Source organism: Palaemon carinicauda, chromosome 21 (assembly GCF_036898095.1).
Source record: "Palaemon carinicauda isolate YSFRI2023 chromosome 21, ASM3689809v2, whole genome shotgun sequence".
Lineage (NCBI taxonomy): Eukaryota > Metazoa > Arthropoda > Malacostraca > Decapoda > Palaemonidae > Palaemon > Palaemon carinicauda.
The window spans coordinates 102174496-102186824 of record NC_090745.1 but is presented as its reverse complement, the minus strand read 5'-3'; the positions used below and the strand labels follow the sequence as shown (position 1 = coordinate 102186824).

Below are 12329 nucleotides of genomic sequence, written 5' to 3'. Positions count from 1 at the left end.
CCATTTTGACTGGTAGACCTTGAGAGTGGATGTCCTCCTTGCTCTGGCAATCGCTCTGGCTGCCTCCTTCGAAAAGCCTCTAGCTCTTGAGAGTCTTTCGATAGTCTGAAGGCAGTCAGACGAAGAGCGTGGAGGCTTGGGTGTACCTTCTTTACGTGCGGCTGACGCAGAAGGTCCACTCTTAGAGGAAGAGTCCTGGGAACGTCCACTAGCCATTGCAGTACCTCGGTGAACCATTCTCTCGCGGGCCAGAGGGGAGCAACCAACGTCAACCGTGTCCCTTCGTGAGAGGCGAACTTCTGCAGTACCTTGTTGACAATCTTGAACGGAGGGAACGCATACAGGTCTAGATGGGACCAATCCAGAAGAAAGGCATCTACGTGAACTGCTGCTGGGTCCGGAATCGGTGAGCAATAATTCGGGAGCCTCTTGGTCATCGAGGTAGCGAACAGATCTATGGTGGGCTGACCCCACAGGGCCCATAGTCTGCTGCAAACATTCTTGTGAAGGGTCCACTCTGTGGGGATGACCTGACCCTTCCGGCTGAGGCGATCTGCCATGACATTCATGTCGCCTTGAATGAACCTCGTTACCAGCGAAATCTTTCGATCTCTTGACCAGGTGAGGAGGTCCCTTGCGATCTCGAACAACTTCCTCGAATGAGTCCCTCCTTGCTTGGAGATGTACGCCAAGGCTGTAGTGTTGTCGGAGTTCACCTCCACCACCTTGCCTAGAAGGAGGGACTTGAAGTTTCTCAAGGCAAGATGAACTGCCAATAGCTCCTTGCAGTTGATGTGAAGTGTTCTTTGCTCCGGATTCCACGTGCCCGAGCATTCCCGTCCGTCCAGTGTCGCACCCCAGCCCGTGTCCGATGCGTCCGAGAAGAGAAGGTGGTCGGGGGTCTGAACAGCCAATGGTAGACCTTCCTTGAGAAGAATGCTGTTCTTCCACCACGTCAGCGCAGACCTCATCTCTTCGGATATAGGAACTGAGACCGCTTCTAGCGTCATGTCCTTTCTCCAGTGAGCAGCTAGATGATACTGAAGGGGGCGGAGGTGGAGTCTCCCTAACGCGATGAACTGGGCCAGCGTTCCTGTTAGACTCATCCACTGCCTGACTGAACATCGGTTCCTTCTCAGCATGCTCTGGATGCATTCTTGGGCTTGACTGATTCTGGGGGCCGACGGAAAAGCCCGAAAAGCTCGACTCTGAATCTCCATACCTAGATAGACAATGGTTTGGGATGGGATGAGTTGGGACTTCTCTATATTGACCAGGAGACCCAATTCCTTGGTCAGATCCATAGTCCATCTGAGATTCTCCAGACAGCGACGACTTGACGGAGCTCTTAAAAGCCAGTCGTCCAAATAGAGGGAGGCTCTGATGTCTGCCAAGTGAAGGAATTTGGCAATATTCCTCATCAGTTTGGTAAACACAAGAGGTGCCGTGCTTAGGCCAAAGCACAGGGCTTGGAACTGGTAAACGACCTTTCCAAAGACGAACCTTAGGAAAGGTTGGGAGTCTGGATGGACGGGGACATGAAAGTACGCGTCTTTTAGGTCCAACGAGACCATCCAGTCTTCCTTCCTGACCGATGCTAGCACCGACTTCGTCGTCTCCATTGTGAACGTCTGCTTGGTGACAAAAGCATTGAGAGCACTGACGTCCAGTACCGGTCTCCAACCTCCTGTCTTCTTCGCTACCAGGAAGAGACGGTTGTAGAAGCCCGGGGATTGATGGTCCCGGACTATGACTACCGCTCCCTTTTGTAGCAAGAGAGACACCTCTTGCTGTAAAGCTAGCCTCTTGTCCTCCTCCTTGTAGTTGGGAGAGAGGTTGATGGGAGTAGTTGCTAGAGGGGGATTGCGCAAGAACGGAATCCTGTACCCCTCTCTTAGCAACTTCACAGACTGAGCGTCTGCACCTCTGCTCTCCCAAGCCTGCCAGTAGTTCTTGAGCCTGGCTCCCACTGCTGTCTGGAGAGGTAGGCAGTCAGATTCTGCCTTTTGAGGACTTGGAACCCTTCTTCTTTTTGCCACGATGACTGTCGGCACGGGTACCTCCTCTGCTGGAGGTTCTGCCACGAAAGGGCGGGATGAACCTAGACGCTGGTGTGTCCATCCTAGGTCTAGGCACGGAGGGTAAAGCTGTGACTTTACGTGCGGAAGACGCCACCAGGTCATGGGTATCCTTCTGGATCAACGAGGCAGCAATCCCCTTGATCAGCTCTTCCGGAAAGAGACACTTGGAAAGCGGAGCAAACATCAACTCCGACTTCTGGCATGGTGTGATCCCCGCAGACAAGAAGGAGCAAAGGTGATCTCTCTTCTTAAGCACTCCAGACACGTACGAAGCCGCAAGCTCACCAGACCCATCCCGAATGGCTTTGTCCATGCTAGACATGATAAGCATGGCAGAGTCCTTATCCGAAGGGGAGGTCTTTCTGCTTAACGCTCCCAAACACCAGTCCAGGAAGTTGAAGATCTCAAAAGCACGAAAAACTCCCTTCAACAGATGGTCCATGTCAGAAAAGGACCAGCAAATCTTGGAGCGTCTCATAGCCAGCCTGCGGGGAGAGTCAACCAGACTTGAGAAGTCGCCCTGGGCAGAGGCAGGAACTCCCAAGCCGGGTTCCTCTCCCGTGGCATACCAGACGCTAGATTTGGAAGCAAGCTTGGTAAGTGGAAAGATGAAGGCAGTCTTCCCCAGTTGCTTCTTGGACTGCAACCACTCTCCCAGTACCCTCAAAGCTCTCTTGGATGAGCGCGCGAGTACGAGTTTCGTAAAGGCAGGAGCTGCAGACTGCATGCCTAAAGCGAACTCAGAGGGAGGTGAGCGCGGGGTTGCAGACACAAACTGTTCTGGATACAACTCCCTAAACAGTGCAAGGACTTTCCTAAAGTCTAAGGAGGGAGGCGTAGACTTGGGTTCTTCTATGTCGGAGTGCGGATCGTCCAAATGCGCAGCTTCGTCGTCATCAGATACTCCTTCATCCGAATGCTGAGGAGGAAGTGGCAAAGGCGGAGCAGACAGCTGAACGGCTGAATCCGGCAGCACGGGTGCATGCGTAGCTGCACTGGATCCAACATCATGCCGCTGCTGGTCAGTCTGCGAGCTGGCAACAACAAAAGCGGAGTGTTGGTGCGTGGGAGGGACTGCCGTGGGTTGCGGAGACTGCCGCATTGCGTCAAAACACGGCAGCTTGACAGCACCTTCCCACTGCTGATGCGGTAGCTCACGCATGTCAACGGAGGGTGCCGCATGTCGGCTAACGTCAACATGCGTCTGGCAGGGTCCACTGTGCATCGGTGGTGGAGCTCTCACAGGAGGAGTGTGGGAGCAGGCAGCCGCAGTATCTGCTGAGCGCACAACCGTGGCAGGTTGTAGGTTAACAGGTGCAGTGTCAACCTTCTCAGCACGATACTCCTGCATGAAGGAAGCAAGCTGAGACTGCATAGTCTGCAGCATAGACCACTTAGGGTCTACCGTGGTTGGTGCGGCAACAGACGGAGTGATTGCCTGCTGCGGAACCACTCTACCTCTCTTGGGAGGTGTGCAGTCTTCGGAAGACTGCGGCGAGTCCGAACTGACCCAGTGGCTTCACCTGGGCCGTTGGACTCGTTCGGAAGGGACCTTGCGCTTGAGAGGTCGTGAGACCTTGGTCCAACGTTTCTTCCTAGAAACTTCTTCCACAGACGAGGAATGAATGGGCTCACTCGTCTGTTTGTGGATGGGACGATCTCTGCAAGATGCGTCCGCAACCACTGAGGGTACATCCGTACGCTGATCAAGGCCTGTCGAACCCTTTGGTCCTTCGACATTGCTTCTCCCCTGGGCTTGGGAGCTTGCAAGAGGTCCCGGACTGGGAGGACGACTGGCACGAACAGATGCACCCTCATGCGTAACACTGACACTGACACTTTTCACCGCACTTGCACTCACTACACTTCCCACTGCACTTTTTTCTTTCAACTCTTTGACATCGGCCAAAAGTTGATTCCGGTCATTAGCTAATGACTCCACTCTGTCACCAAGAGCCTGAATGGCACGCATCATGTCCGCCATTGAGGGTTGAGCACTAGTAGCAGGGTCGGGAGTCACCACTACAGGGGAAGGAATAGGTTGAGGGGCATGGGGAGAGGAAAAATCAAACGAGCGAGAAGAACTCCTCCTGATCCTATCCTTCTCTAGCCTACGTGCATTCTTTAGGAATTCATTAAAATCGAATTCCGAAAGCCCAGCGCATTCCTCACATCGATCTTCCAATTGACAGGATTTACCCCTACAATTGGAACAAACTGTGTGAGGATCTATAGAGGCCTTCGGAAGACGCCTAGAACAGTCCCTAGCGCTACACTGCCTGTACTTAGGGACTTGAGAATGGTCAGACATCTTGAATTCTTGAATTAGCCAAGGGGGGAATCCAAAATCTATCAAAGTTCATCAACAATTAATCCAAAACTAATCAAAAAGCTTGATAAGCTAATGATAATAACTCCTGAATAGCGAAAGCTAAAATCTAGAGCGAATACATCACCAAAAGCGTGAAAACAACTCCAGAAACAACAGCGTATCCAAGTAGGTCTTGCCGGTGGCACGACAGAGGAAAAATTGGTTCTTGTTGACAAGAAGTACCTGAGTACCTACTCGACAGATGGCGCTGTTGTTGTACACCCCCACCTGTATAGCGATCGCTGGCGTATCCCGACCTTAGGTTTTTTCTGTCGGGCAACAGAGTTGACAGCTACATGATCATCGGGTAAGATTAATATTGAAAAATGATAAATGATAGAATGCAGCTGTAGCATTGATTCTTTCGGCTATGCGATGATGATGCTGTAATGAGGTCACCCATAGCAGACTGTTTTCAGCATTGTTGCTATGTCGAGTTCAAGACCACCTGAACACAAATATCTCTTTACACACCAAGTCCCTGCTTTGCACTTGATACGTGCTTTGTACGTTGACAAACTGGCCCTAGAGCAGGGGAGACCTTATTTCTTTGGTATGTATGTCAATGGATTCCATGTTATAGCATTTCATAAGAGTGTCTTTGGAGACCACATGGAACCTCCCCCCAAATTAGGTTTTTCCTTTGTCAAAACCCCCTTTTTTGAAAAGTTGTATAGAATGTTTTATGTTTTTAAACTTACAGGTCACCATCATCGTGAGAGGGTTCGAGGAGATAAGGATCGGGATCACAGACACGGGGATCGTGAAAAAGAACGTGGAGATAGAGATCATGGAAGAGAAAGAAATAGAGACCGCGAAAGAGATCGTGACAGAGGTGATCGTAAAGACAAGCATCACCGTAGTGGGCGCAGTAAACGTGATATGTCTGGTATGAGTAAGGATGATATGGAGATTGCAGAGGCCAATGCACTTAGAGCTCAACTTGGTTTGCCCCCCTTGCGACCTTAAAAAGTCTTTGATGTCATTAGAATTAAGGTAATTTAAAGAAAGGAAATACTGTTCTGGTGAGTGCAATTTCATTTTAAATTGTTAGCAATTAAATTTCTAGATCTGTATTGTAAGAAACAGATACAGTATTTAAATTTGGGTAGATTATGCTACAGCCATTACAATCAGTCAAATTTTATCATGTCTGTATAGAGAACCTTGATAATGAGGCAGTCCCCTGGATAGTTTTCTGTGTTCTTTTATTTTAGATTAACTAATGTACATATGTAGTCCTAGTTAGTTATTGTTGAGAAGTCAAGTAATATTTTTTTTTGGTGCAGTCCAGTAAGTTTTAGTTGAGCTAGTCTCGTGTAAAATTCTTGATCCACAGGCTTCCTGAATTTTTTTTTCTATAAATGACTAAAATTAGTTATTAAACTAAAGACTTAAAAAAAATTCCTGGTATGAATTATATAAAGAGTAATGTCATTTCATTATCTACATGCAGCAATTATAGTAGCTCTTGTGGAGTGATTCATTGAGTACTTTTATCCATACTGTAAATGAAATGTTATTTATTCAAGATGAGACTTTAGTCTTGATTATTGACATGATGCTGTGTGTTCCCGAGCTATTTGGCATGTTTGGTAAAAGTCCAGATATTTTAATATTGAAATTACAACTTAATTTACATAATAGTAATATACAGTATTCCAGTAATTTCATTCATAAAAGTTTTAAAAGAAGATATGCAAGTAAAAATCTTTAAAGTCAGGATCTCTCTTTACTTCCATTGTTTTAAAGTTAATGTTCTTGATATTCTAAAGCTATTCTTATACTACACTCAAATCACGGTTTAGATGGCATACTAATTTTTAAAGTAATCTGCATTTTGTTACTTGCTGTAGGTATGGAACTCATTTTGGCATGAAAGATTTACAATTGAAGAAGAATTCAGAAAAAGTTTTTGTTCAAATGTATTTTTTTAAATTCTAAATTTGATGATACTGTACTTTACAAGTGTAGTACACTAGCATGGAACTGTGGAATTAAAAATTTAAAGTATATCTTATAAGGCATTGTATTATGGTTCTCTCCCTGGTGATGATATAAATTCAAGAGCTTAGATTTTCTGATTGTTGTTTGTACTTGGGATTGCATACTTTAATTTTGTGAATAAACTTTTTTTTTCTTATAACGATTTTCAAGTTTCCTACAATAATTTGTTCCATAACAGGAATACAAACCTTAGGTATTAAATGCCAAGGTTTGTATCGTTATGAAAATTACAATTACCTCCGAATTTGTCATGTTACATTTATTGTACAAACAGCATCATAGATTAAAATGTTTTATATTCATGTAAAACTTTCATATATACAAACCATTGTAAAAATAAATTTGTTCCGGCACTCTATAAACCTCACGCTATTTATTAAGGATTATATTTTCAGCTAAGCTGAAACTAGCCATAAGATTGTTAGCAAGGTATAAACTACCCTACCGCTAGTTAGCGTGGGTGGGTGGGGGGTAGTTGGGAAAGCTGGCCACCCTGCTCACACACACCTGTGTTGTCTTGTCACTTTTAATTTTTCGCTCAGTGTGAGTAGACGTTCTTAACTCTCTCCTCTCCAACTTTTTTTCTAGCCTTTGACTTACATTTTTTACTTGTTTTTAAAAGAGATCTATTATTTTTACAGGTGATTTTTGTCAGTGGGTGTCTTCTGAAGGTCTCAGTCCCTTCTCTTTGGTCTCTCTCCTTTTTGACGCCATACTTCCCGAAGGTTTGGGGATCCTCCTCTGTGAGTTCCTTAGAGAGAGACCGTTTACCGCCTTCTCGCCGACATTGCCACTGCCCCTTGGTGCTGTAGGCAGTGGCTGATCATCAGAGTGGAACGCCCTTCCTGCTTTCGGGTTAGGTTCTCCCGAATGTTTCCTTCAGCTAATTATTTTGATTTGGATTCTCTTTATTAAGCTCTTTAATGCTGCACTTGTTTGTTCCAGCAAGGGTAGCAGCCAGGAGTGCGCAGTCCTCAGTAGGTTGCCCTACCGAGGGAGTTTGTTTTTCATTCTTTTATTTTTTCTTCCTCACCGTTAGCAATGACATTTTTCACCTATCGGCTAAGGCAGCCGACGTAAGATGTGTAGAGCGATTGTTCCTATGGTTTCTGCTGCCCCTGCCCTGTCACCGCTCTGTTCTCTGACACCTGTGGCATATCCTGATCAGCACGCTGACAATGATTTTTCCCTCTCGAGGGCTCTGTCCCTTCTGAGAGTGTTATAGTTTCTACAACACTCTGCTTCTGCCCCTTCGTTCCTGATGCCATGGCATAGGAACAAGCGCAGTGGCAGACTGGGTTTCCTCAGGCATCCCAGTCTTGGGATCCCTTCTGGGTGACCCCAGGAATGAGCTTCAGCCATGTTTCACAGGTAGCGCTCCATGCCGACCTTTAACTTGATCAATGCGGTTGATGGGAAGCAGAAAGCGCTGCCTGTAGGTCCACCTCCAGGTGTTAGAATTTTACCTTCTGAGGGAGAGTCCCTCCACCAGCCACTGTTCAGCAATTTTCTCACTTAGGGAGAAATGCCAACAGCAGCAGCAGGGATTGGTCGCCTTTTCCTGTTTGTGGGACACTTCCTTCACCTGCTCGGTCTCCCTCTGATGAGAATTGGATTCGTCCATTCCTGTCCATCGTGCTGAAGTCATTCTTCGGGTAACCCCTTTGGGGGGAACCCAGACAACAAGCTTCGGCTTCGTTCTCAGGTAGTTGGTTGGCCAAGGCACCAGCCACCCGTTGAGTTACTACCGCTAGCGAGTTATTGGGTCCTTTGACTGGCCAGTCAGTACTACTACATTGGATCCCTCTCTCAAGTTATTGCACATTTCTCCTTTGCTTACACTTACACAGAATAGTCTGGCCTATTCTTTACCACTTTTTCGTTTTCCTCATACACTTGACAACACAGATTACTAAACAATTCTTCACTGTAGAGGTTAACTTCTGCAATGTAATTATTTAGTGGCTACTTTCCTCTTAGTAAAGGTAGAAGAGACTCTAGCTTTGGTAAGCAGCTCTTCTAGGAGAGGGATACTCCAAAATCAAACCTTTGTTTTCTAGTCTTGGGTAGTGCCATAGCCTCTGTACCATGGTCTTCCACTTTCTTGGGTTAGAGTTGTCTTGCTTGAGAGTATACTCGGACACTATCTTATGTCTCTTCCTCTTGTTATTTTGAAGTTTTTATATTTTATATATGAAAATTTTATTTTAATGTTGTCATTGTTCATAAACTTAGTTGTTTATTTCCTTATTTACTTTCCTCACTCGGCTATTTTCCTTGCTGTAGCCCTAGGGCTTATAACAGCTTGTCTCTATGCCTTTCACCTGGTCTACAGGAGAGGTCAAAGGCAAAGCTGGCCTGAGAGCGCATCTGGAACTACGAGATGAGGAAGGTCAAAGATGAGACGGGTGATGAGGGAAGCACTTGTAAAGAAGCATGTTGTCTAGAATAGCTTGAGGGCAAAATTCTGGAAGCTGAGGTCCTAGGAGTAGCTCATCTGGGTGATGAGTCATCCTTAGAGGAAGAAATACCTTCTCTGAATTACAGGTCAAGGATCCTCCTCTGGAGAGGAAGAATCGCATCAAGGATACTCCGAAGAGTGATACTCAATAGAAGGCAGCTCCTGGAAGGGCAAGGGTAATTAGCTCACTTGGAAAAAGGGGCAGAGGCTCTGGGGAGGCTTGGAAAAATGGGACAGAGGCTCTGGAGAGGCAGGACTAAGATAGTAGGTAGTAGGTTGGCCAGGGCACCAGCCACCCGTTGAGATACTACCGCTAGAGAGTTATGGGGTCTTTTGACTGGCCAGACAGTACTACATTGGATCCTCCTCTCTGGTTACGGTTCATTTTCCCTTTGCCTACATTCACACTGAATAGTCTGGCATATTCTTTACATATTCTCCTCTATCCTCATACACCTGACAACACAGATTACCAAACAATTCTTCATCACCCAAGGGGTTACTGCACTGTAATTGTTCAGTGCCACTTTCCTCTTGGTAAGGGTAGAAGAGACTCTTTAGCTATGGTAAGCAGCTCTTCTAGGAGAAGGACACTCCAAAATCAAACCACTGTTCTCTAGTCTTGGGTAGTGCCATAGCCTCTGTACCATGGCCTTTCACTGTCTTGGGTTGGAGTTCTCTTGCTTGAGGGTACACTCGAGCACACACTCCTATCTTATTTCTCTTCCTCTTGTTTTGTTAAAGTTTTTATAGTTTATATAGGAGATATTTATTGTTGTTACTCTTCTTAGAATATTTTATTTTCCTTTTTTTCCTTTCCGCACTGAGCTATTTTCCCTGTTGGAGCCCCTGGGCTTATAGCATACTGCTTTTCCAACTAGGGTTGTAGCTTAGTAAGTAATAATAATAATAATAAGGTGTCGGGGTGAAGACGGGAAACTCCAGGGCGGACGGAGGTGGGGCAATGATCTCTATAGCTTCTCCTCCGAAGGGGAACTTTGGATACTCAAGGAGGGCCCCTACGTACAAATAGCATCAGACTTCTGAAATACAGAGAACTGTCCCTGAGGAGGAGGTCCTGCCATTTTGCCAAAGGGCCATCACTCTTACTTGATTGGCCCCTGGAGGAAGCCAATGGATAAAGAGAGTACAGTGGTTGAAGAAGCCACCTGGGCCTTCTTCAACATTGAGAACGACCCTGAAGGGGAAGAATCCCTCTTAGGCTTCTCTCTCCTCCTGCCATACTTCTCCCACTGGGAAGATGACCACTCCTGACAATCATTACATGGAGACGCTTGTGAGCAACCATACCCTCAGGATTGAGGACACAACTGATGAAGATCAACATCAAGGGCAGTTAAAGTAACGCAGGTCTTGGGCAGCACTCCAGGATATTTCTGTATAATGGGCGGCTTCATTGATGAAGCAAACACTCAAAGTACGTAACCATGCTCGAGAAGGAAACGATATAAAGAATTAGTAAAATTATGCCAAAAATAGTTCCAACCAGTGAGAGGTGTGCACTCACTCGGTTGAAATTTAAATGAGTTGGCAGTGAGTCGGGTGTGGGCAGTTGCCTCCCCGCTACAGATAGGTAACTACCCATCAGGTGTTTACACCTCATAATAATTTCAACTGCTGTGTTCTTGCTCCTAAGTAAAGGACGATGGTTTGTATTCGTACAAAAACAAAAAGATTTCTTTTTAAAATTTTAATTTTGTCGAAATTCAGCACATTTCAAGGATCCCTGTAGAATTTGGCAGAGTTCATGGCTCACCAGAAAAAGTCTGTATAAAGTAAATTTGCAAAAAGCAGGTGATAACCATACTCCATTGATAGGGCTGAAGGTTTATTGGCAACTTCACTGCCGATTCTTCAGAGTCTTAAGTAGGAATGATACCCGACTTTGTGAGCTCTATATTGAGGTGATACCTCCACACCCTCATAGGTAGAAGCACATGCTCTAATAAGTCTCACAAAGTTAGAAAATAACCATATAGTGACACCTCTTTCTTGTTTCTGCCAGTGCTAGGACAAGATGCTGACACTCAGTTATGAGAAGTTAGGTCCTATCAGAAGCTTTGACCAAAGTACAATACCTCTGGACAAAGGATGATCCACCTTCCCTGGTAGTCCAAGGGTAGTTCTTTAGAAGTTTTGACAGGCCGGAAATCATTCTGTATGGGGCCATCTTGGAGCAAATAAGGTCATCCTGAGGACTTGTATGATCAACATTGGTTGATCATATGGCAAAACAAGCTGAACGGAGGGAAAGAAGCCATCCAGGTGATTCCGGGTGTTGGGAAGTTCTCAAACTCTGCCTATGAGTCTTTGAGGCAGGCATAAAACATAAAGCCTTTCTGCTTAGCTATGTAATGAACAGGACAGTCCCTGGTGATCCTTGCAGGGCAAGAAGCCTCTCTGCTATGTAAAGATGTAAGGACAAGTCCAACATTACAACTAGCACCTGGTGACTAAGCTTGTCTGCTTGTACATTCTTTTGTCAGAAATGTACTTGTCTGACTGTTCGATGGTGTTAGTACACTGCTCAGATGTGTATCTGCTTTGTCAACTTCCAAAGTGGGGGTGTTGTTGAAACAAGATGACTGAGTGCCTCCTCAAACATTCTTGGAATGCTTGCATTTCTATGATGTTCAATTGCAGATGTTCACTGACCACACATCTCAGGCAACCAGGTGCATGCACCACCCCTCCTCTAATGCATCCTAGGATGAGTGCATGTCCAGTGGTGTTGAGTCAGATGGGGCTCGCTTAGTGAGGTTTTCCTCTTTCAGCCCCTGGGAAGATCGTCCTATGAGTCCTGTCTCAGTGAAACAGGATGAAACTGAGGACCACTGAAAGCAGACCAGCAATCTTTTAAAATCACCAGATGGGTCTCAGGTAGAGGCACAAATGTGGAATGAGCTTCTGTCAGCTTGTTCAAGAAAGGTGTGACGGGCATCCCACTACTCAGCAACAAGAGAGGAGGGAGAGCAGACATTAGCTTCCCCCCTCACCTTCCTTTTTAACACCTTCCTGACTTGACCAGGTTGGGGGCCTTGAAAGGGGGTTGCATGCACATAATCCATTCAAGAGGAAAAGGTTGTGGGCGGTCCTGATCGGGGACTACACACAATGTAGCAAAAAATGACTGAGAGGGGAGGGCACTTGGTTTGAAATGGATTCCCTTAGTGCCACGTTTCTACAGATAACTGGTCCACTCTCCTACTACTCCTTACTCTTTCTCTCTCTCTCATATTTTCCCTCTGATTTATCACCAATTTTCTGTGTTTATCTGTTCTAACACTCGCTCATATTCATATTACTGTTTTTATAACTAATATTGCAATTCCCTTTCATTCTTCATTACGCTTTTTATTCATAATGCCGCCCCGGTTACTTCTCCCGT

The 12329-nt window shown here is 45.9% G+C and overlaps 1 protein-coding gene across 1 annotated transcript in view; it reads left to right on the top strand.

Annotated features, from left to right (window-relative positions):
- Positions 1 to 6590, top strand: part of Prp38 (pre-mRNA processing factor 38) — a 77759-nt gene extending 71169 nt beyond the window's left edge. The window contains exon 7 of the mRNA XM_068345200.1: positions 5156 to 6590. Within this exon, the coding sequence (XP_068201301.1) occupies positions 5156 to 5421 (266 nt within the window). The 3' untranslated portion in view covers positions 5422 to 6590. The remainder of the gene's footprint in view (positions 1 to 5155) is intronic.
- Positions 6591 to 12329: the final 5739 nt, after the last annotated feature.